Source organism: Salmo trutta, unplaced genomic scaffold, assembly GCF_901001165.1.
Source record: "Salmo trutta unplaced genomic scaffold, fSalTru1.1, whole genome shotgun sequence".
In the NCBI taxonomy this organism is placed as follows: domain Eukaryota; kingdom Metazoa; phylum Chordata; class Actinopteri; order Salmoniformes; family Salmonidae; genus Salmo; species Salmo trutta.
Genome location: NW_021823043.1, coordinates 1260278 through 1286001, shown reverse-complemented (window position 1 = coordinate 1286001; position 25724 = coordinate 1260278). Strand labels below are relative to the sequence as shown.

General features: G+C 42.5%; 1 protein-coding gene across 1 annotated transcript; it reads right to left on the bottom strand.

Moving 5' to 3' along the window:
• Window positions 1-119: 119 nt before the first annotated feature.
• Window positions 120-25724, bottom strand: LOC115188412 (RAD50-interacting protein 1). Its single transcript, XM_029747251.1, has 13 exons — window positions 25432-25724; window positions 24948-25189; window positions 24623-24796; window positions 24147-24287; window positions 5682-5838; window positions 4532-4642; window positions 4064-4289; window positions 3595-3732; window positions 3056-3255; window positions 2118-2338; window positions 1631-1811; window positions 1216-1334; window positions 120-1019 (listed from the first exon to the last, which is right to left on the bottom strand). Exons 1-13 carry the CDS (start codon window positions 25660-25662, stop codon window positions 800-802), a joined length of 2361 nt encoding a protein of 786 aa, XP_029603111.1. The 5' UTR covers window positions 25663-25724; the 3' UTR covers window positions 120-799.

The following is a 25724-nucleotide window of genomic DNA, read 5'->3' as shown; positions in this document are numbered from 1 at the left end:
AGGCTGCTGAGACCCACTTGGCTCACTGGAGTGACTTCCTCAGAATCTTTCACTCTGAAATACATTAGCATGAATGTACATGATTTGTTGTCAAAAGGCAGTTACTGACATAAATGACATTTTTGGGATTTAAACGTTTTTTATTTCTCACTTCTTTACAAATGTATATGACATTAAATAAGGTAATGTGACAGACAGGGCTGTTGTTATCAAATGCACTGGACTGCTTAAAACAGCAGTGTTAAGATCTCCTATATCTCGTCTGGTTAAAGACAACAGTCCCTGTCAGGAAGTGAGAGGGGGACCTCCTGAAATACCCATCCACACCATGTAACGTAGTGGTACTACTAGATCTCCTCCACCAGAAGACAGAAGTCTGTGCTGTCAGTCAATAGACAAATAATGCCATCTACATGAGCAGTGTCCGTTCATATAAACACATCCATCAGCCTCCAGTCGAGGTCTCTCTCCTGCCTTTAGGCCAGGAGTGGTGAGTTGATATGGAACAAGTGCTGAGCTTGTAGACAGAGGATCGGCAAAGTAAACAAAACTGGGATTAAACGGGATAGGACAGGAGTATTCAGGAATGAGAGCGGTCTATTCCAGGTTTCTGGGATACGGTGTAGTTCATTGGTAGTGGTTGTTCTTTGCCAGCTGAAGCCGTCCTAGCCTGGTCACAGATCTGTTAGAGCTGCCTTGCTCCTTGCTCAACTCCTATGGCCAATCGGCATCACAAAGACCATAGGAGTTGTCAAAAACACATCTGGTACCAGGCTACTGTTCTTCCTCCCATCTCCCCTCACTTTCCCGGCCAGGAGGCCCTGAGGTTGAGCAGGATGAGGACGTCGCAGGGGGCCAGGCGGTAGACCCCCAGCTCGTTGAGGGCTGTCACAGGGCTGGGCTGCTGACCCTCTGGGGTCCCTGGTTCCTCCTCGTCTTCCTCAGCCTGCCTCAGGACGTCTCGTAGAAGAAGAGCTGAGCCCACATTCAGACACAGGATGACGCAGGCCTCCTTCACACTGAGGGAGGGAGACATGACCAATCCTTTTTACCTACAAATTATTTGACAAGGAATTCAACCCCTGTGTAGGACATTTAATAACCTAAGGAACCACAAACAAACTGTAGGTCTCTTCTAAAGATTATGGTACAGTGGACAATGTTTTCAGGTGATATTGTCAGCAGAATTGCCATTGTATGTAATGGCCCACTCACTGTTTGAAGAAGTTCTCAGGCCTCTTGCAGTAGTGTCCAAACAGAGGGAAGAGGTTTCTTGTCATGTCGAATTGGAGCTGGGCTGCACCCCCCTCGTTGAAGTGGTTATACAGAATCACCTGAGGGAGACAGGTAGCAGGTCCAGAAGTTAATAGAGATGTGATTACCCCCCAAAAAACACTCTATTGCTTCATCCTATTTCTTACATCTGTATTTTATCATTAGAATTAGTCAGTAGCCATTGTAGTTTTAATGTATTTGAGAACAGATGTGTCTAATGATGTGAGACAATCTAATTACCTTATTTTAAGTCACTCCAGACAGTAGTATCTGCGAAATCACTAAAAGTTCAAATATTTCATGAAGTCAACTATCTGATTCATTCCTATTGTAGCAGGCCAGCAGTGTGACTCACATTCTGGTAGAGGAAGAGGTCCAGCCTCTCAGCCAGGTCCTGCCAGCCCATCTGGAAGAGAGGCAGACACAGCATCTGCTGCAGCTGGAGCAGGTGGTCCCTGAGACACTGCATCAGAGGACAGGCTAAACTGGACAGGGACATGGTGGCCTGGTCACACTGGGACGGCAGAGACAACCACCTGGGAGGACAAGGATACACGTTAGTGTCATTCTACTTTTTAACATTTTGTTCACTCCAACATTTTGTTGTTCAATTGGGTATATGGTGGCTGCAGGTGATGATCTGAGCTCTACTAGATTGTTTCAAGAAATCCCATTTCATTCCTACTGTCCAGGCCTACTGTCAGCCTGGACCTAAACACCACGCAAAGCAAGGCGACAGTGGTTGCCTAGTGTTTAAAACTCCAAAGATAAGACTACATCTTGAGAGGAACTAGATTCAACAGAAAGAACCCTTCCTGTAAGTGAAGAGTGTCTCCACTGACCTGTCCCTGCAGTAGGGCTGGGCCTTCTTCTGTACGTCCCTCATGACAGCCTCCAGTAACCTGCCCAGCATGTCTCCTCTCAGCCTCTCCAGCAGCCCCAGGAGCCCCTCAAACAGAGACCCCTCCAGAGAGGCCAGACGGCCGGACTCAGTGACCCCCAGCGGCCCCAACAACTCCTCCTCCCCCAGGGCCACAGCTGACTGCTGCAGCTGCAGGAAGAACTGAGGAAGAATAGAGGAGAGTAAAGAAAGTTGAACAGCCTTGAAGAAGACCTCTGGAGCAGTGCAGTAAAAGGAGGGACCATACAGCAGAGTGAAGGTGTTTATATGTGGCCTTTTCTGTCCCCTTAACCTGGAGAATTGTTGGATGTGCATACAACTTCTGAACTGACAACACATGTACAGTCAGACAGACTGACAGACTGACAGACAGGCAGGCAGGCAGGCGGGCAGCATGTGGAGAAGTATTTGTGTATTTATTATGGATCCCCATTAGCTGCCAAAGCAGCAGCTACTCTTCCTGGGGTCCAGCAAAATTAAGGCAGTTTATACCATTTTAATACATTACAATACATTCACAGATTTCACAACACACTGTGGGCCCTCAGGCCCCTACTCCACCACTACCACATATCTACATACTAAATCCATCTGTATGTATAGTGCGTATGTCATCGTGTGTGTGTGTGTGTGTGTGTGTGTGTGTGTGTGTGTGTGTGTGTGTGTGTGTCTGAAGTCTTTTTTTGTGGCACCTGACCACACGACTGAACAGTAGTCCAGGTGCGACAAAAGTAGGGCCTGTAGGACCTGCCTTGTTGATAGTGTTGTTAAGAAGGCAGAGCATCGCTTTATTATAGACAGACCTCTCCCCATCTCAGCTTCTACTGCATCAATATGTTTTGTATAGCAACAGTGTGATGGCTCCGAGGGGCCACGTACCACGTTGTCTCCCCAGTCCCCCAGCACGGTGGAGATGTAGTTGGCAGCGTTGAGAATAGCACAGTATCTAGCGCCCAGCGGGTTACGGGACTCCTCCTTCATCACCTGGGTGAGGCGGATACGGAAGTCGTCCACCAGCTCCCTCTGTAGCGCCAGGAAACGCAGCTGGGCACGAGGGCAGGGGAGGGCACGGTAGCGGTCTGATAGGGGAGTATTAGAGATTGAGGGGGAGAGAGAGGAGCAGGGCGAGAAGGAGGATAGAGGGAGGTGGAGGGGGGAGATAGGGAAAGCAGAGAGAGGGAGGGAGAGAAGGGGAAAGAGAGAGAGATAGAGTGCAGTAAGTCAGAGGCTGCCTCAACAGCAGGTCGCCCCTCTACGACAAACAGAGGGAAGAGAAGTGACAACCACCAAGACAGACAGAGTGAGACAGACGAGAGAGAGACAGAGAGAGACAGAGACAGAGAGTGACAGAGAGAGGCAGATAGAGAGAGAGAGAGACAGAGAGAGTGATAAACTGATAAAGTAATTAATAATCCTACCAGTGATGACCAGCAGTAAGGTCATGAAGGTCTCTGCGCAGTCTGGAGCCTTGAGTTCGTCCATGTCACTGATGTCTTTGTACTGGGAGCTCCAAGCCCCTTCAGCAGACAGCATGGCATCCACCTTCTCTATCGCCACTACAGAGACACACAGTTGGGATGAGCACACATCACACATTCACTAAATCACATACGCTGACATAAACAGAGTCTAACAGAGAAGTCAAATCCCACATAAAATCAATCTCTTTAGTCAGTCCCAAATGGCTTCCTACTCCTTCCCTTCACCCAAACCCTTCAATGTTTGCAGATCTGTAAGGTCGAAGCGATATGGCGGAAGCTCTGCCAGTACACTGCTTATACCTATCCAGCCCCTTCAGATCTGCAGAAATTGGAGGGTTAGGGCCAAGGGGAAAGAGTAGGGAACGATGAGAGATGCTCTACTGCTGCCTCTCTCTCTCTCACTCACTCTTCCTCTCCACAGTGAGCCACTTCTGCAGCACGACCTCGTCCAGCAGGACATGCAGCGCTCCGGGCAGGGTGCTGGGGTAGGAGTGGGTGGTGCGCAGCTCCCTCTCGAACTGCAGGATCTCATCCACCAGGTGGCAGAAGAGAGCGTCGTCGTAGAGCAGCCGTGGAGCATCCGACACTAGCTTCTCTTGGGCCAGGGTGAGTAGACCGCGACACAGCTCCACCTGGTGGGGACAGGAGGGATGACATGATACTTCAATAGCTATAACCATTAGATTTTATTATATTCATATATATATGCTTATATCCTCTCATATGACTGTGGACATCAAGAGCTGCTACGATTGACAGATGACTGCAATGGACTCAGCTTGACTTTCAGCTTTGAATCTTGGGGGTGAACAAATACTTCAATGGCACATGAAGTCAGGATTGTAGATGATCATTTAGCGGCTGATCCTCTAACCTTGGCATTGACGTTCGCTCCATTTCTGTCCAGAATGGGCTGGATCTTCTCCTCCATGAAGTTGGAGCTGTTAGCCATCCACATCAGGACCTGGGTCAGGAACCACTCAGGCTGCATGGAGACAGATGGACGTTATTATTATTCTCACAGTCTCTCTGTCTGTGTGTGTTTCAGACATGCTCTGTGTGTGTGTGTGTGTGTGTGTGTGTTTGAGACATGCTATGTGTGTGTGTGTGTGTGTGTTTGAGACATGCTATGTGTGTGTGTGTGTGTGAGACATGCTCTGTGTGTGTGTGTGTGTGTGTGTGTGTGTGAGACATGCTCTGTGTGTGTGTGTGTGTGTGTGTGTGTGTGTGTGTGTGTGAGACATGCTCTGTGTGTGTGTGTGTGTGTGTGTGTGAGACATGCTCTGTGTGTGTGTGTGTGTGTGTGTGTGTGTGAGACATGCTCTGTGTGTGTGTGTGTGTTTGAGACATGCTCTGTGTGTCTGTGTGTTTGAGACATGCTATGTGTGTGTGTGTGTGTGTGTGTGTTTGAGACATGCTATGTGTGTGTGTTTGAGACATGCTATGTGTGTGTGTGTGTGTGTGTGTGTTTGAGACATGCTATGTGTGTGTGTGTGTGTGTGTGTGTTTAAGACATGCTATGTGTGTGTGTGTTTGAGACATGCTATGTGTGTGTGTGTGTGTGTGTGTGTGTGTGTGTGTGTTTGAGACAGGCTATGTGTGTGTGTGTGTGTGTGTGTGTGTTTGAGACATGCTATGTGTGTGTGTGTTTGTCTTTTTGTATGCCATATTTTTTTTTAAATATTTGAGTTAACCAATGATATTAGGCCACACTTGGCCATGATTACAAACACCTGTGTGTCTCTTGACACTATATAAATGACTCATCTCACAGTGTTTGTGATGATACCCTGATGAAACGTTGGTTATTACATTTCTGCATCTGAGCTCTTAGTGTGCGGCTTTCCTTTATTTTCTAGTGTTCTACTCCGCTAGCCAGCACCTCGCCTTTATAGGTGTGCGTTTCTTTTTTCTAGATTGTGTGTGTGTTTGAGACATGCTATGTGTGTGTGTGTGTGTGTGTGTGTGTGTGTGTGTGTGTGTGTGTGTGTGTGTGTGTGTGTGTGTGTGTGTGTTGCTCTAACCTTGTTGAGTGAGTTGGTCTGACGGTTTCCAGTGAAGTGGTATCGAAACCTCTTGCTCAGAGGAAGCAACATGATCTGGACAGGAAGAGACAGGGGTGTCGTCGGGGGCAACCCTACACGGGACACAGAGGGTGGCTTCTCTGATATGAGATCATCACTGAGAAACAGGTTAAAGAATCTGGCCAGGTATTCATCTCAGTACAATGTCTCAATGTAAAATGATAACATCAATATCTTAGGAAGTGTGTGGGGGACAGTATGTCTGTGACTGGGAATGTATGAAGTATGAAGCTAGTGTATGAAGAAGTGTGCAGAGTGTATATAATGCACTGTGTCTATAACCCAGTCCTGTCTACAACCCAGTCCTGTCTACAACCCAGTCCTGTCTACGACCCAGTCCTGTCTACGACCCAGTCCTGTCTACAACCCAGTCCTGTCTACAACCCAGTCCTGTCTACAACCCAGTCCTGTCTATAACCAGTTAGTGTGTATAACCCAGTCCTGTCTATAACCTAGTCCTGTCTACAACCCAGTCCTGTCTATAACCAGTTAGTGTGTATAACCCAGTCCTGTCTATAACCCAGTAGTGTCTATAACCCAGTAGTGTCTATAACCTAGTAGTGTCTATAACCCAGTAGTGTCTATAACCTAGTAGTGTCTATAACCCAGTAGTGTCTATAACCCAGTAGTGTCTATAACCTAGTAGTGTCTATAACCTAGTAGTGTCTATAACCCAGTAGTGTCTATAACCTAGTAGTGTCTATAACCCAGTAGTGTCTATAACCTAGTAGTGTCTATAACCCAGTCCTGTCTATAACCCAGTCCTGTCTATAACCCAGTCCTGTCTATAACCCAGTAGTGTCTATAACCCAGTAGTGTCTATAACCTAGTAGTGTCTATAACCCAGTAGTGTCTATAACCCAGTAGTGTCTATAACCTAGTAGTGTCTATAACCTAGTAGTGTCTATAACCTAGTAGTGTCTATAACCCAGTCCTGTCTATAACCTAGTAGTGTCTATAACCCAGTCCTGTCTATAACCTAGTAGTGTCTATAACCTAGTAGTGTCTATAACCAGTCCTGTCTATAACCCAGTAGTGTCTATAACCCAGTAGTGTCTATAACCCAGTAGTGTCTATAACCCAGTAGTGTCTATAACCTAGTAGTGTCTATAACCCAGTCCTGTCTATAACCCAGTAGTGTCTATAACCCAGTAGTGTCAATAACCCAGTAGTGTCTATAACCTAGTAGTGTCTATAACCTAGTAGTGTCTATAACCCAGTCCTGTCTATAACCTAGTAGTGTCTATAACCCAGTCCTGTCTATAACCCAGTCCTGTCTATAACCAGTCCTGTCTATAACCTAGTAGTGTCTATAACCCAGTCCTGTCTATAACCCAGTCCTGTCTATAACCCAGTCCTGTCTATAACCCAGTCCTGTCTATAACCTAGTAGTGTCTATAACCCAGTCCTGTCTATAACCCAGTCCTGTCTATAACCTAGTAGTGTCTATAACCTAGTAGTGTCTATAACCCAGTCCTGTCTATAACCCAGTCCTGTCTATAACCTAGTAGTGTCTATAACCCAGTAGTGTCTATAACCCAGTAGTGTCTATAACCCAGTAGTGTCTATAACCCAGTAGTGTCTATAACCTAGTAGTGTCTATAACCCAGTCCTGTCTATAACCTAGTAGTGTCTATAACCTAGTAGTGTCTATAACCCAGTCCTGTCTATAACCTAGTAGTGTCTATAACCTAGTAGTGTCTATAACCCAGTCCTGTCTATAACCCAGTAGTGTCTATAACCCAGTAGTGTCTATAACCCAGTAGTGTCTATAACCCAGTAGTGTCTATAACCAGTTAGTGTCTATAACCTAGTAGTGTCTATAACCCAGTAGTGTCTATAACCTAGTAGTGTCTATAACCCAGTAGTGTCTATAACCCAGTAGTGTCTATAACCAGTTAGTGTCTATAACCTAGTAGTGTCTATAACCTAGTAGTGTCTATAACCCAGTAGTGTCTATAACCCAGTAGTGTCTATAACCAGTTAGTGTCTATAACCCAGTAGTGTCTATAACCCAGTAGTGTCTATAACCCAGTCCTGTCTATAACCTAGTAGTGTCTATAACCCAGTCCTGTCTATAACCCAGTAGTGTCTATAACCCAGTAGTGTCTATAACCTAGTAGTGTCTATAACCCAGTCCTGTCTATAACCCAGTAGTGTCTATAACCCAGTAGTGTCTATAACCTAGTAGTGTCTATAACCCAGTAGTGTCTATAACCCAGTAGTGTCTATAACCTAGTAGTGTCTATAACCCAGTAGTGTCTATAACCCAGTAGTGTCTATAACCAGTTAGTGTCTATAACCTAGTAGTGTCTATAACCCAGTAGTGTCTATAACCTAGTAGTGTCTATAACCCAGTAGTGTCTATAACCCAGTCCTGTCTATAACCCAGTAGTGTCTATAACCCAGTAGTGTCTATAACCCAGTAGTGTCTATAACCCAGTAGTGTCTATAACCCAGTAGTGTCTATAACCCAGTAGTGTCTATAACCCAGTAGTGTCTATAACCAGTAGTAGTGCTATAACCCAGTAGTGTCTATAACCTAGTAGTGTCTATAACCTAGTAGTGTCTATAACCCAGTAGTGTCTATAACCCAGTCCTGTCTATAACCTAGTAGTGTCTATAACCCAGTAGTGTCTATAACCCAGTCCTGTCTATAACCTAGTAGTGTCTATAACCTAGTAGTGTCTATAACCCAGTCCTGTCTATAACCTAGTAGTGTGTATAACCCAGTAGTGTCTATAACCTAGTAGTGTCTATAACACAGTAGTGTCTATAACCTAGTAGTGTCTATAACCTAGTAGTGTCTATAACCTAGTAGTGTCTATAACCTAGTAGTGTCTATAACCCAGTAGTGTCTATAACCCAGTAGTGTCTATAACCCAGTAGTGTCTATAACCTAGTAGTGTCTATAACCAGTTAGTGTCTATAACCCAAGTAGTGTCTATAACCCAGTAGTGTCTATAACCAGTTAGTGTCTATAACCCAGTAGTGTCTATAACCTAGTAGTGTCTATAACCCAGTAGTGTCTATAACCTAGTAGTGTCTATAACCTAGTAGTGTCTATAACCTAGTAGTGTCTATAACCCAGTAGTGTCTATAACCTAGTAGTGTCTATAACCTAGTAGTGTCTATAACCCAGTCCTGTCTATAACCCAGTAGTGTCTATAACCTAGTAGTGTCTATAACCCAGTCCTGTCTATAACCCAGTAGTGGTCCTATAACCAGTAGTGTCTATAACCTAGTAGTGTCTATAACCAGTTAGTGTCTATAACCCAGTCGTGTCTATAACCTAGTAGTGTCTATAACCTAGTAGTGTCTATAACCCAGTCCTGTCTATAACCAGTAGTGTCTATAACCCAGTAGTGTCTATAACCCAGTCCTGTCTATAACCCAGTAGTGTCTATAACCCAGTAGTGTCTATAACCCAGTCATGTCTATAACCCAGTAGTGTCTATAACCCAGTAGTGTCTATAACCTAGTAGTGTCTATAACCCAGTAGTGTCTATAACCTAGTAGTGTCTATAACCGTAGGTCTAACCCAGTAGTGTCTATAACCTAGTAGTGTCTATAACCCAGTAGTGTCTATAACCCAGTAGTGTCTATAACCTAGTAGTGTCTATAACCTAGTAGTGTCTATAACCTAGTAGTGTCTATAACCCAGTAGTGTCTATAACCTAGTAGTGTCTATAACCTAGTAGTGTCTATAACCTAGTAGTGTCTATAACCCAGTAGTGTCTATAACCTAGTAGTGGTCTATAACCCAGTAGTGTCTATAACCAGTAGTGTCTATAACCTAGTAGTGTCTATAACCCAGTAGTGTCTATAACCCAGTAGTGTCTATAAACCCAGTAGTGTCTATAACCCAGTAGTGTCTATAACCCGTAGTGTCTATAACCTAGTAGTGTCTATAACCTGTATGTCTATAACCTAGTAGTGTCTATAACCCAGTAGTGTCTATAACCCAGTAGTGTCTATAACCCAGTAGTGTCTATAACCCAGTAGTGTCTATAACCCAGTAGTGTCTATAACCCAGTCCTGTCTATAACCTAGTAGTGTCTATAACCTAGTAGTGTCTATAACCCAGTAGTGTCTATAAACCTAGTAGTGTCTATAACCCAGTAGTGTCTATAACCCAGTAGTGTCTATAACCCAGTAGTGTCTATAACCTAGTAGTGTCTATAACCCAGTAGTGTCTATAACCCAGTAGTGTCTATAACCCAGTAGTGTCTATAACCAGTTAGTGTCTATAACCCCAGTAGTGTCTATAACCCAGTTAGTGTCTATAACCCAGTAGTGTCTATAACCCAGTAGTGTCTATAACCTAGTAGTGTCTATAACCTAGTAGTGTCTATAACCCAGTAGTGTCTATAACCCAGTAGTGTCTATAACCCAGTAGTGTCTATAACCTAGTAGTGTCTATACGCCAGTAGTGTCTATAACCAGTAGTGGTCTATAACCCAGTAGTGTCTATAACCTAGTAGTGTCTATAACCCAGTAGTGTCTATAACCTAGTAGTGTCTATAACCTAGTAGTGTCTATAACCCAGTAGTGTCTATAACCCAGTCCTGTCTATAACCCAGTAGTGTCTATAACCCAGTCATGTCTATAACCCAGTCCTGTCTATAACCCAGTAGTGTCTATAACCCAGTAGTGTCTATAACCTAGTAGTGTCTATAACCCAGTAGTGTCTATAACCCAGTCCTGTCTATAACCCAGTAGTGTCTATAACCCAGTCATGTCTATAACCCAGTCCTGTCTATAACCCAGTAGTGTCTATAACCCAGTAGTGTCTATAACCTAGTAGTGTCTATAACCTAGTAGTGTCTATAACCCAGTAGTGTCTATAACCCAGTCGTGTCTATAACCTAGTAGTGTCTATAACCCCAGTCCTGTCTATAACCTAGTAGTGTCTATAACCCAGTCCTGTCTATAACCCAGTAGCGTCTATAACCCAGTCCTGTCTATAACCAGTTAGTGTCTATAACCAGTTAGTGTCTATAACCCAGTAGTGTCTATAACCTAGTAGTGTCTATAACCTAGTAGTGTCTATAACCCAGTCCTGTCTATAACCAGTTAGTGTCTATAACCAGTTAGTGTCTATAACCCAGTCCTGTCTATAACCTAGTAGTGTCTATAACCCAGTAGTGTCTATAACCCAGTAGTGTCTATAACCTAGTAGTGTCTATAACCCAGTCCTGTCTATAAACCCAGTCCTGTCTATAACCCAGTAGTGTCTATAACCTAGTAGTGTCTATAACCCAGTAGTGTCTATAACCCAGTCCTGTCTATAACCCAGTAGTGTCTATAACCCAGTAGTGTCTATAACCTAGTAGTGTCTATAACCCAGTAGTGTCTATAACCAGTAAGGTATAACCTAGAGTGTCTATAACGCGAGGAGTTACCAGTATGTCTATAACCTAGGTAGTGTCTATAACCCAGTAGTGTCTATAACCAGTAGTGTCTATAACCTAGTAGTGTCTATAACCCAGTAGTGTCTATAACCCAGTAGTGTCTATAACCCAGTAGTGTCTATAACCCAGTAGTGTCTATAACCCAGTCATGTCTATAACCCAGTAGTGTCTATAACCCAGTAGTGTCTATAACCTAGTAGTGTCTATAACCTAGTAGTGTCTATAACCCAGTAGTGTCTATAACCTAGTAGTGTCTATAACCCAGTAGTGTCTATAACCCAGTAGTGTCTATAACCCAGTAGTGTCTATAACCTAGTAGTGTCTATAACCCAGTAGTGTCTATAACCCAGTAGTGTCTATAACCCAGTAGTGTCTATAACCAGTTAGTGTCTATAACCCAGTAGTGTCTATAACCAGTTAGTGTCTATAACCCAGTAGTGTCTATAACCCAGTAGTGTCTATAACCTAGTAGTGTCTATAACCTAGTAGTGTCTATAACCCAGTAGTGTCTATAACCCAGTAGTGTCTATAACCCAGTAGTGTCTATAACCTAGTAGTGTCTATAACCAGTAGTGTCTATAACCCAGTAGTGTCTATAACCCAGTCGTGTCTATAACCTAGTAGTGTCTATAACCCAGTAGTGTCTATAACCTAGTAGTGTCTATAACCTAGTAGTGTCTATAACCCAGTAGTGTCTATAACCCAGTCCTGTCTATAACCCAGTAGTGTCTATAACCCAGTCATGTCTATAACCCAGTCCTGTCTATAACCCAGTAGTGTCTATAACCCAGTAGTGTCTATAACCTAGTAGTGTCTATAACCCAGTAGTGTCTATAACCCAGTCCTGTCTATAACCCAGTAGTGTCTATAACCCAGTCATGTCTATAACCCAGTCCTGTCTATAACCCAGTAGTGTCTATAACCCAGTAGTGTCTATAACCTAGTAGTGTCTATAACCTAGTAGTGTCTATAACCCAGTAGTGTCTATAACCCAGTCGTGTCTATAACCTAGTAGTGTCTATAACCCAGTCCTGTCTATAACCTAGTAGTGTCTATAACCCAGTCCTGTCTATAACCCAGTAGCGTCTATAACCCAGTCCTGTCTATAACCAGTTAGTGTCTATAACCAGTTAGTGTCTATAACCCAGTAGTGTCTATAACCTAGTAGTGTCTATAACCTAGTAGTGTCTATAACCCAGTCCTGTCTATAACCAGTTAGTGTCTATAACCAGTTAGTGTCTATAACCCAGTCCTGTCTATAACCTAGTAGTGTCTATAACCCAGTAGTGTCTATAACCCAGTAGTGTCTATAACCTAGTAGTGTCTATAACCCAGTCCTGTCTATAACCCAGTCCTGTCTATAACCCAGTAGTGTCTATAACCTAGTAGTGTCTATAACCCAGTAGTGTCTATAACCCAGTCCTGTCTATAACCCAGTAGTGTCTATAACCCAGTAGTGTCTATAACCTAGTAGTGTCTATAACCCAGTAGTGTCTATAACCCAGTAGTGTCTATAACCTAGTAGTGTCTATAACCTAGTAGTGTCTATAACCCAGTAGTGTCTATAACCAGTAGTGTCTATAACCCAGTAGTGTCTATAACCCAGTAGTGTCTATAACCCAGTCAGTGTCTATAACCAGTAGTGTCTATAACCCAGTAGTGTCTTAACCTAGTAGTGTCTATAACCCAGTAGTGTCTATAAACCTAGTAGTGTCTATAACCCAGTAGTGTCTATAACCTAGTAGTGTCTATAACCCAGTAGTGTCTATAACCCAGTAGTGTCTATAACCTAGTAGTGTCTATAACCTAGTAGTGTCTATAACCTAGTAGTGTCTATAACCCAGTAGTGTCTATAACCTAGTAGTGTCTATAACCTAGTAGTGTCTATAACCTAGTAGGTGTCTATAACCCAGTAGTGTCTATAACCTAGTAGTGTCTATAACCCAGTAGTGTCTATAACCCAGTAGTGTCTATAACCTAGTAGTGTCTATAACCCAGTAGTGTCTATAACCCAGTAGTGTCTATAACCCAGTAGTGTCTATAACCCAGTAGTGTCTATAACCCAGTAGTGTCTATAACCTAGTAGTGTCTATAACCTAGTAGTGTCTATAACCCAGTAGTGTCTATAACCCAGTAGTGTCTATAACCCAGTAGTGTCTATAACCCAGTAGTGTCTATAACCCAGTAGTGTCTATAACCCAGTCCTGTCTATAACCTAGTAGTGTCTATAACCTAGTAGTGTCTATAACCCAGTAGTGTCTATAACCTAGTAGTGTCTATAACCCAGTAGTGTCTATAACCCAGTAGTGTCTATAACCCATAGTGCTATAACCTAGTAGTGTCTATAACCTAGTAGTGTCTATAACCCAGTAGTGTCTATAACCCAGTAGTGGTCTATAACCCAGTAGTGTCTATAACCCAGTAGTGTCTATAACCCAGTAGTGTCTATACCCAGTAGTGTCTATAACCAGTCGTGTCTATAACCCTAGTAGTGTCTATAACCCTAGTAGTGTCTATAACCCAGTAGTGTCTATAACCCAGTAGTGTCTATAACCCAGTAGTGTCTATAACCTAGTAGTGTCTATAACCCAGTAGTGTCTATAACCAGTAGTGTCTATAACCCAGTCGTGTCTATAACCTAGTAGTGTCTATAACCCAGTAGTGTCTATAACCTAGTAGTGTCTATAACCTAGTAGTGTCTATAACCCAGTAGTGTCTATAACCCAGTCCTGTCTATAACCCAGTAGTGTCTATAACCCAGTCATGTCTATAACCCAGTCCTGTCTATAACCCATAGTGTCTATAACCCAGTAGTTCTATAACCTAGTAGTGTCTATAACCCAGTGTCTATAACCCAGTCCTGTCTATAACCCAGTAGTGTCTATAACCCAGTCATGTCTATAACCCCTCCTGTCTATAACCCAGTAGTGTCTATAACCCAGTAGTGTCTATAACCTAGTAGTGTTATACCTAGTAGTGTCTATAACCCAGTAGTGTCTATAACCCAGTCGTGTCTATAACCTAGTAGTGTCTATAACCCAGTCCTGTCTATAACCTAGTAGTGTCTATAACCCAGTCCTGTCTATAACCCAGTAGCGTCTATAACCCAGTCCTGTCTATAACCAGTTAGTGTCTATAACCAGTTAGTGTCTATAACCCAGTAGTGTCTATAACCTAGTAGTGTCTATAAACCTAGTAGTGTCCTATAACCCAGTCCTGTCTATAACCAGTTTAGTGTCTATAACCAGTTAGTGTCTATAACCCGTCCTGTCTATAACCTAGTAGTGTCTATAACCAGTAGTGTCCTATAACCCAGTAGTGTCTATAACCTAGTATGTCTATAACCCAGTCCTGTCTATAACCCAGTCCTGTCTATAAAACCCAGTAGTGTCTATAACCTAGTAGTGTCTATACCCAGTAGTGTCTATAACCCAGTCCTGTCTATACCCCAGTTAGTGTCTATAACCCACGTAGTGTCTATAACCTAGTAGTGTCTATAACCCAGTAGTGTCTATAACCCAGTAGTGGTCTATAACCTAGTAGTGTCTATAACCTAGTAGTGTCTATAACCCAGTAGTGTCTATAACCCAGTAGTGTCTATAACCCAGTAGTGTCTATAACCTAGTAGTGTCTATAACCTAGTAGTGTCTATAACCCAGTAGTGTCTATAACCCAGTAGTGTCTATAACCCAGTAGTGGTCTATAACCTAGTAGTGTCTATAACCCAGTAGTGTCTATAACCCAGTAGTGTCTATAACCCAGTAGTGTCTATAACCTAGTAGTGTCTATAACCCAGTAGTGTCTATAACCCAGTAGTGTCTATAACCCAGTCCTGTCTATAACCTAGTAGTGTCTATAACCTAGTAGTGTCTATAACCTAGTAGTGTCTATAACCCAGTAGTGTCTATAACCTAGTAGTGTCTATAACCCAGTAGTGTCTATAACCCAGTAGTGTCTATAACCCAGTAGTGTCTATAACCTAGTAGTGTCTATAACCTAGTAGTGTCTATAACCAGTTAGTGTCTATAACCCAGTAGTGTCTATAACCTAGTAGTGTCTATAACCTAGTAGTGTCTATAACCCAGTAGTGTCTATAACCCAGTAGTGTCTATAACCTAGTAGTGTCTATAACCTAGTAGTGTCTATAACCCAGTAGTGTCTATAACCCAGTAGTGTCTATAACCTAGTAGTGTCTATAACCTAGTAGTGTCTATAACCTAGTAGTGTCTATAACCTAGTAGTGTCTATAACCCAGTCCTGTCTATAACCTAGTAGTGTCTATAACCCAGTCCTGTCTATAACCTAGTTGTCTATAACCTAGAGTGTCTATAACCCAGTCCTGTCTATAAACCCAGTAGTGTCTATAACCCAGTAGTGTCTATAACCCAGTAGTGTCTATAACCCGTAGTGTCTATACTAGTAGTGTCTATAACCCAGTCCTGTCTATAACCCAGTAGTGTCTATAACCCAGTAGTGTCAATAACCCAGTAGTGTCTATAACCTAGTAGTGTCTATAACCTAGTAGTGTCTATAACCCAGTCCTGTCTATAACCTAGTAGTGTCTATAACCCAGTCCTGTCTATAACCCAGTCCTGTCTATAACCCAGTCCTGTCTATAACCTAGTAGTGTCTATAACCCAGTCCTGTCTATAACCCAGTCCTGTCTATAACCCAGTCCTGTCTATAACCCAGTCCTGTCTATAACCTAGTAGTGTCTATAACCCAGTCCTGTCTATAACCCAGTCCTGTCTATAACCTAGTAGTGTCTATAACCTAGTAGTGTCTATAACCCAGTCCTGTCTATAACCCAGTCCTGTCTATAACCTAGTAGTGTCTATAACCCAGTAGTGTCTATAACCCAGTAGTGTCTATAACCCAGTAGTGTCTATAACCTAGTAGTGTCTATAACCCAGTCCTGTCTATAACCTAGTAGTGTCTATAACCTAGTAGTGTCTATAACCCAGTCCTGTCTATAACCTAGTAGTGTCTATAACCTAGTAGTGTCTATAACCCAGTCCTGTCTATAACCCAGTAGTGTCTATAACCCAGTAGTGTCTATAACCCAGTAGTGTCTATAACCCAGTAGTGTCTATAACCAGTTAGTGTCTATAACCTAGTAGTGTCTATAACCTAGTAGTGTCTATAACCCAGTAGTGTCTATAACCCAGTAGTGTCTATAACCTAGTAGTGTCTATAACCCAGTAGTGTCTATAACCTAGTAGTGTCTATAACCCAGTAGTGTCTATAACCCAGTAGTGTCTATAACCCAGTAGTGTCTATAACCAGTTTAGTGTCTATAACCTAGTAGTGTCTATAACCCAGTAGTGTCTATAACCTAGTAGTGTCTATAACCCAGTAGTGTCTATAACCCAGCAGTGTCTATAACCAGTTAGTGTCTATAACCTAGTAGTGTCTATAACCTAGTAGTGTCTATAACCCAGTAGTGTCTATAACCCAGTAGTGTCTATAACCAGTTAGTGTCTATAACCCAGTAGTGTCTATAACCCAGTAGTGTATATAACCCAGTCCTGTCTATAACCTAGTAGTGTCTATAACCCAGTCCTGTCTATAACCCAGTAGTGTCTATAACCCAGTAGTGTCTATAACCCAGTAGTGTCTATAACCTAGTAGTGTCTATAACCCAGTCCTGTCTATAACCCAGTAGTGTCTATAACCCAGTAGTGTCTATAACCTAGTAGTGTCTATAACCCAGTAGTGTCTATAACCCAGTAGTGTCTATAACCTAGTAGTGTCTATAACCCAGTAGTGTCTATAACCCAGTAGTGTCTATAACCAGTTAGTGTCTATAACCTAGTAGTGTCTATAACCCAGTAGTGTCTATAACCTAGTAGTGTCTATAACCCAGTAGTGTCTATAACCCAGTCCTGTCTATAACCCAGTAGTGTCTATAACCCAGTAGTGTCTATAACCCAGTAGTGTCTATAACCCAGTCCTGTCTATAACCCAGTAGTGTCTATAACCTAGTAGTGTCTATAACCCAGTAGTGTCTATAACCCAGTAGTGTCTATAACCTAGTAGTGTCTATAACCTAGTAGTGTCTATAACCCAGTAGTGTCTATAACCCAGTCCTGTCTATAACCTAGTAGTGTCTATAACCCAGTAGTGTCTATAACCCAGTCCTGTCTATAACCTAGTAGTGTCTATAACCTAGTAGTGTCTATAACCCAGTCCTGTCTATAACCTAGTAGTGTGTATAACCCAGTAGTGTCTATAACCTAGTAGTGTCTATAACACAGTAGTGTCTATAACCTAGTAGTGTCTATAACCCAGTAGTGTCTATAACCTAGTAGTGTCTATAACCCAGTCCTGTCTATAACCCAGTAGTGTCTATAACCCAGTAGTGTCTATAACCTAGTAGTGTCTATAACCAGTTAGTGTCTATAACCCAGTCGTGTCTATAACCTAGTAGTGTCTATAACCTAGTAGTGTCTATAACCCAGTCCTGTCTATAACCAGTAGTGTCTATAACCCAGTAGTGTCTATAACCCAGTCCTGTCTATAACCCAGTAGTGTCTATAACCCAGTAGTGTCTATAACCCAGTCATGTCTATAACCCAGTAGTGTCTATAACCCAGTAGTGTCTATAACCTAGTAGTGTCTATAACCCAGTAGTGTCTATAACCCAGTAGTGTCTATAACCTAGTAGTGTCTATAACCTAGTAGTGTCTATAACCTAGTAGTGTCTATAACCCAGTAGTGTCTATAACCTAGTAGTGTCTATAACCTAGTAGTGTCTATAACCTAGTAGTGTCTATAACCCAGTAGTGTCTATAACCTAGTAGTGTCTATAACCCAGTAGTGTCTATAACCCAGTAGTGTCTATAACCCAGTAGTGTCTATAACCTAGTAGTGTCTATAACCCAGTAGTGTCTATAACCCAGTAGTGTCTATAACCTAGTAGTGTCTATAACCCAGTAGTGTCTATAACCCAGTAGTGTCTATACCTAGTAGTGTCTATAACCTAGTAGTGTCTATAACCTAGTAGTGTCTATACCCAGTAGTGTCTATAACCCAGTAGTGTCTATACCCAGTAGTGTCTATAACCCAGTAGTGTCCTATAACCCAGTCCCTGTCTATAACCTAGTAGTGTCTATAACCTAGTAGTGTCTATAACCCAGTAGTGTCTATAACCTAGTAGTGTCTATAACCCAGTAGTGTCTATAACCCAGTAGTGTCTATAACCCAGTAGTGTCTATAACCTAGTAGTGTCTATAACCTAGTAGTGTCTATAACCTAGTAGTGTCTATAACCCAGTAGTGTCTATAACCAGTTAGTGTCTATAACCCAGTTAGTGTCTATAACCTAGTAGTGTCTATAACCCAGTAGTGTCTATAACCCAGTAGTGTCTATAACCCAGTAGTGTCTATAACCTAGTAGTGTCTATAACCTAGTAGTGTCTATAACCTAGTAGTGTCTATAACCCAGTAGTGTCTATAACCAGTTAGTGTCTATAACCCAGTTAGTGTCTATAACCTAGTAGTGTCTATAACCCAGTAGTGTCTATAACCCAGTAGTGTCTATAACCCAGTAGTGTCTATAACCTAGTAGTGTCTATAACCTAGTAGTGTCTATAACCCAGTCCTGTCTATAACCCAGTAGTGTCTATAACCTAGTAGTGTCTATAACCTAGTAGTGTCTATAACCCAGTAGTGTCTATAACCTAGTAGTGTCTATAACCTAGTAGTGTCTATAACCCAGTCCTGTCTATAACCCAGTCCTGTCTATAACCCAGTCCTGTCTATAACCTAGTAGTGTCTATAACCTAGTAGTGTCTATAACCTAGTAGTGTCTATAACCTGTCTACAACCCAGTCCTGTCTATAACCCAGTCCTGTCTATAACCCAGTCCTGTCTATAACCCAGTAGTGTCTATAACCCAGTAGTGTCTATAACCTAGTAGTGTCTATAACCCAGTAGTGTCTATAACCCAGTCCTGTCTATAACCCAGTAGTGTCTATAACCCAGTCCTGTCTATAACCCAGTCCTGTCTATAACCCAGTCCTGTCTATAACCTAGTAGTGTCTATAACCCAGTCCTGTCTATAACCCAGTCCTGTCTATAACCTAGTAGTGTCTATAACCTAGTAGTGTCTATAACCCAGTCCTGTCTATAACCCAGTCCTGTCTATAACCTAGTAGTGTCTATAACCCAGTAGTGTCTATAACCCAGTAGTGTCTATAACCCAGTAGTGTCTATAACCTAGTAGTGTCTATAACCCAGTCCTGTCTATAACCTAGTAGTGTCTATAACCTAGTAGTGTCTATAACCCAGTCCTGTCTATAACCTAGTAGTGTCTATAACCTAGTAGTGTCTATAACCCAGTCCTGTCTATTACCCAGTAGTGTCTATAACCCAGTAGTGTCTATAACCCAGTAGTGTCTATAACCCAGTAGTGTCTATAACCAGTTAGTGTCTATAACCTAGTAGTGTCTATAACCTAGTAGTGTCTATAACCCAGTAGTGTCTATAACCTATAGTCTATACCCAGTAGTGATCTATAACCCAGTAGTGTCTATAACCTAGTAGTGTCTATAACCCAGTAGTGTCTATAACCTAGTAGTGTCTATAACCCAGTAGTGTCTATAACCAAGTAGTGTCTATAACCTAGTAGTGTCTTATACCCAGTTAGGTCTATAACCTAGTAGTGTCTATAACCCAGTTAGTGTCTATAACCTAGTAGTGTCTATAACCCAGTAGTGTCTATAACCCAGTAGTGTCTATAACCAGTTAGTGTCTATAACCTAGTAGTGTCTATAACCTAGTAGTGTCTATAACCCAGTAGTGTCTATAACCCAGTAGTGTCTATAACCAGTTAGTGTCTATAACCCAGTAGTGTCTATAACCCAGTAGTGTCTATAACCCAGTCCTGTCTATAACCTAGTAGTGTCTATAACCCAGTCCTGTCTATAACCCAGTAGTGTCTATAACCCAGTAGTGTCTATAACCCAGTAGTGTCTATAACCTAGTAGTGTCTATAACCCAGTCCTGTCTATAACCCAGTAGTGTCTATAACCCAGTAGTGTCTATAACCTAGTAGTGTCTATAACCAGTAGTGTCTATAACCCAGTAGTGTCTATAACCTAGTAGTGTCTATAACCCAGTAGTGTCTATAACCCAGTAGTGTCTATAACCAGTTAGTGTCTATAACCTAGTAGTGTCTATAACCCAGTAGTGTCTATAACCTAGTAGTGTCTATAACCCAGTAGTGTCTATAACCCAGTCCTGTCTATAACCCAGTAGTGTCTATAACCCAGTAGTGTCTATAACCCAGTAGTGTCTATAACCCAGTCCTGTCTATAACCCAGTAGTGTCTATAACCTAGTAGTGTCTATAACCCAGTAGTGTCTATAACCCAGTAGTGTCTATAACCTAGTAGTGTCTATAACCCAGTAGTGTCTATAACCCAGTAGTGTCTATAACCCAGTCCTGTCTATAACCTAGTAGTGTCTATAACCCAGTAGTGTCTATAACCCAGTCCTGTCTATAACCTAGTAGTGTCTATAACCTAGTAGTGTCTATAACCCAGTCCTGTCTATAACCTAGTAGTGTGTATAACCCAGTAGTGTCTATAACCTAGTAGTGTCTATAACCCAGTAGTGTCTATAACCTAGTAGTGTCTATAACCTAGTAGTGTCTATAACCTAGTAGTGTCTATAACCTAGTAGTGTCTATAACCTAGTAGTGTCTATAACCCAGTAGTGTCTATAACCCAGTAGTGTCTATAACCCAGTAGTGTCTATAACCTAGTAGTGTCTATAACCAGTTAGTGTCTATAACCCAGTAGTGTCTATAACCCAGTAGTGTCTATAACCAGTTAGTGTCTATAACCCAGTAGTGTCTATAACCTAGTAGTGTCTATAACCCAGTAGTGTCTATAACCTAGTAGTGTCTATAACCTAGTAGTGTCTATAACCCAGTAGTGTCTATAACCTAGTAGTGTCTATAACCTAGTAGTGTCTATAACCCAGTCCTTTCTATAACCCAGTAGTGTCTATAACCTAGTAGTGTCTATAACCCAGTCCTGTCTATAACCCAGTAGTGTCTATAACCCAGTAGTGTCTATAACCTAGTAGTGTCTATAACCAGTTAGTGTCTATAACCCAGTCGTGTCTATAACCTAGTAGTGTCTATAACCTAGTAGTGTCTATAACCCAGTCCTGTCTATAACCAGTAGTGTCTATAACCCAGTAGTGTCTATAACCCAGTCCTGTCTATAACCCAGTAGTGTCTATAACCCAGTAGTGTCTATAACCCAGTAGTGTCTATAACCCAGTCATGTCTATAACCCAGTAGTGTCTATAACCCAGTAGTGTCTATAACCTAGTAGTGTCTATAACCCAGTAGTGTCTATAACCTAGTAGTGTCTATAACCCAGTAGTGTCTATAACCTAGTAGTGTCTATAACCCAGTAGTGTCTATAACCTAGTAGTGTCTATAACCCAGTAGTGTCTATAACCCAGTAGTGTCTATAACCTAGTAGTGTCTATAACCTAGTAGTGTCTATAACCAGTAGTGTCTATAACCCAGTAGTGTCTATAACCTAGTAGTGTCTATAACCTAGTAGTGTCTATAACCTAGTAGTGTCTATAACCCAGTAGTGTCTATAACCAGTAGTGTCTATAACCCAGTAGTGTCTATAACCCAGTAGTGTCTATAACCCAGTAGTGTCTATAACCTAGTAGTGTCTATAACCCAGTAGTGTCTATAACCCAGTAGTGTCTATAACCTAGTAGTGTCTATAACCCAGTAGTGTCTATAACCCAGTAGTGTCTATAACCTAGTAGTGTCTATAACCTAGTAGTGTCTATAACCTAGTAGTGTCTATAACCCAGTAGTGTCTATAACCAGTAGTGTCTATAACCCAGTAGTGTCTATAACCCAGTAGTGTCTATAACCCAGTAGTGTCTATAACCCAGTAGTGTCTATAACCCAGTCCTGTCTATAACCTAGTAGTGTCTATAACCTAGTAGTGTCTATAACCCAGTAGTGTCTATAACCTAGTAGTGTCTATAACCCAGTAGTGTCTATAACCCAGTAGTGTCTATAACCCAGTAGTGTCTATAACCTAGTAGTGTCTATAACCTAGTAGTGTCTATAACCCAGTAGTGTCTATAACCAGTTAGTGTCTATAACCAGTTAGTGTCTATAACCTAGTAGTGTCTATAACCCAGTAGTGTCTATAACCCAGTAGTGTCTATAACCCAGTAGTGTCTATAACCTAGTAGTGTCTATAACCTAGTAGTGTCTATAACCCAGTCCTGTCTATAACCCAGTAGTGTCTATAACCTAGTAGTGTCTATAACCTAGTAGTGTCTATAACCCAGTAGTGTCTATAACCTAGTAGTGTCTATAACCTAGTAGTGTCTATAACCCAGTCCTGTCTATAACCCAGTCCTGTCTATAACCCAGTCCTGTCTATAACCTAGTAGTGTCTATAACCTAGTAGTGTCTATAACCCAGTCCTGTCTATAACCTAGTAGTGTCTATAACCTAGTAGTGTCTATAACCCAGTAGTGTCTATAACCCAGTAGTGTCTATAACCCAGTAGTGTCTATAACCCAGTCCTGTCTATAACCTAGTAGTGTCTATAACCCAGTCCTGTCTATAACCCAGTAGTGTCTATAACCAGTTAGTGTCTATAACCTAGTAGTGTCTATAACCCAGTCCTGTCTATAACCCAGTAGTGTCTATAACCTAGTAGTGTCTATAACCTAGTAGTGTCTATAACCCAGTAGTGTCTATAACCTAGTAGTGTCTATAACCTAGTAGTGTCTATAACCCAGTCCTGTCTATAACCCAGTCCTGTCTATAACCCAGTCCTGTCTATAACCTAGTAGTGTCTATAACCTAGTAGTGTCTATAACCCAGTCCTGTCTATAACCTAGTAGTGTCTATAACCTAGTAGTGTCTATAACCCAGTAGTGTCTATAACCCAGTAGTGTCTATAACCCAGTAGTGTCTATAACCCAGTAGTGTCTATAACCCAGTAGTGTCTATAACCCAGTCCTGTCTATAACCTAGTAGTGTCTATAACCCAGTCCTGTCTATAACCCAGTAGTGTCTATAACCCAGTCCTGTCTATAACCTAGTAGTGTCTATAACCTGTCTACAACCCAGTCCTGTCTATAACCCAGTCCTGTCTATAACCCAGTAGTGTCTATAACCCAGTAGTGTCTATAACCTAGTAGTGTCTATAACCCAGTAGTGTCTATAACCCAGTAGTGTCTATAACCCAGTCCTGTCTATAACCCAGTAGTGTCTATAACCCAGTCCTGTCTATAACCCAGTAGTGTCTATAACCCAGTCCTGTCTATAACCCAGTAGTGTCTATAACCCAGTCCTGTCTATAACCCAGTCCTGTCTATAACCCAGTAGTGTCTATAACCCAGTAGTGTCTATAACCCAGTCCTGTCTATAACCCAGTAGTGTCTATAACCCAGTAGTGTCTATAACCTAGTAGTGTCTATAACCCAGTAGTGTCTATAACCTAGTAGTGTCTATAACCCAGTAGTGTCTATAACCCAGTCCTGTCTATAACCCAGTAGTGTCTATAACCCAGTCCTGTCTATAACCCAGTAGTGTCTATAACCCAGTCCTGTCTATAACCCAGTCCTGTCTATAACCCAGTCCTGTCTATAACCCAGTAGTGTCTATAACCCAGTCCTGTCTATAACCCAGTAGTGTCTATAACCCAGTAGTGTCTATAACCCAGTCCTGTCTATAACCCAGTAGTGTCTATAACCCAGTAGTGTCTATAACCTAGTAGTGTCTATAACCTAGTAGTGTCTATAACCTAGTAGTGTCTATAACCTAGTAGTGTCTATAACCCAGTAGTGTCTATAACCCAGTAGTGTCTATAACCCAGTCCTGTCTATAACCCAGTAGTGTCTATAACAGCGTATGTATAACAGACGATAATGCTAGTGAGTATGTCTTCGACACTGATAACACTATATTGGGGTGAAGGATACGAGGTCTGTAGAGACAGGAGCTGAGCCACCAGTAACTCCAGCTGGCTGTGGAGCTCCTGAGCATTGGCAGGGGGGGAGAGAGACTGGGTGGGAGGAGAGATGAACGGCCAGTGGAGCTGGATCAGCAACTCCTCAAAATCACTGCCAGACAGAGGAGGAGGAGTTCAAAACCCCATTCAGGTCTGAGGCAGCTTGACTTGGGATCATCATAATAACTGTGAATCACCAAGCCCGGTCCTGGAGAGCTACTGGTCCAACACAAATACACCTGGTCAACTAATCATTTAGACTGAATTAGATGGGTTAGTGCCAGGCTGGAACGAAGGCCTGCATGGCTGGTTACTCTCCAGGACCAGGGTTGATCTAAATAGAGATCCTAATAACTAACACAGAGTTCTCCATCTCCAGTCCTTCTGCTCCGGCCTGGCACGCTAACACAACAAACTGCCTGCCCTGTCTGACCCATACATACATACCCAGCCAGTCTGTCCTTAATGATCTTGTGCCAGAAGTGTAGTGTGTCTCTGAGGAAGGCCTGGAGATGAGAGCAGCCAGATTGCTTTAGGCCCACATCTAGACTGGCCATGCTGCCCACCGCCACCACTGCCTCCCATATACTGTTGGTCATCAGACACTGCTGGATGCTGTCACTGTGGGAGGAGAGAACAACAGTTAGCAGAACACCTTAACATACAGTAGGATACCATTTTGTGTGTGTGTATTCCAATCAGGTTCCTATCTTTGAATACTGTCAAATATATTGTCCAACTGCAAGAAGAAGAAAATAATACTGTTGCTCACCTGAGTTCTTCAATGCGTGACACACACTGCAGGTATTTCATGTGTTTCTCTGTGTTGTCCAGCTGTTCCAGGGTCCGTCCCAGGCTGTCTGCCCAGGGCTGGGCGCCCTGCAGGTGCTGTATCAGGGTGTTGGACAGGACCCTCTCCCGCTGGAGCAAACCTTCCAGAGACACACGGGACTCCTCGGCTGCAGACAGCGCTGCTGACACCCGCAGCGGCACCGAACTGGACACCGTCAGAACCTGAGAAGGTGGGTGGAGGAAGACCTGTCAGCAAGGGAAATGTACGCCCTTAAACTAGCTAGCAGAGGTTAGCTAGCTGGATAGATCATGTTTGTATTACTTACATTAACTAGCTGCTGTCAAGGGGCAGAATACAATTCGCATTATTAACGATTCTATTATTTTTCATGCAATAATTGATACAGCATTGAAAGCTGATTTCGAGTGTGCAACATGAAGTTAACAACGCGCTTGCTAGCTACCTGCTCCTCCAGCAACTTATTTTCCGCTGTCAGTTTCTCCAGGAGCGAGCTAACTTTCTTCAGTGACTTCAGATCCCCTCCGATTTCTTTCTCTATCAAGTCGACAACGTAGTCGGGGAGTGCTCCATCCCCCGATCCTGTTTCGGAGTCTTCATCATTTGTCGATATAGGGCTTTGTAGATCAGATTCATCACTTTGTCCGTTTTGCTGCTCTGCAGAGGGCGCCGCCATCTTTCTTCTGCGTCTCTTCCACGTCAACAGCACGCAGATGTAAACACAGCACCAAACACAAC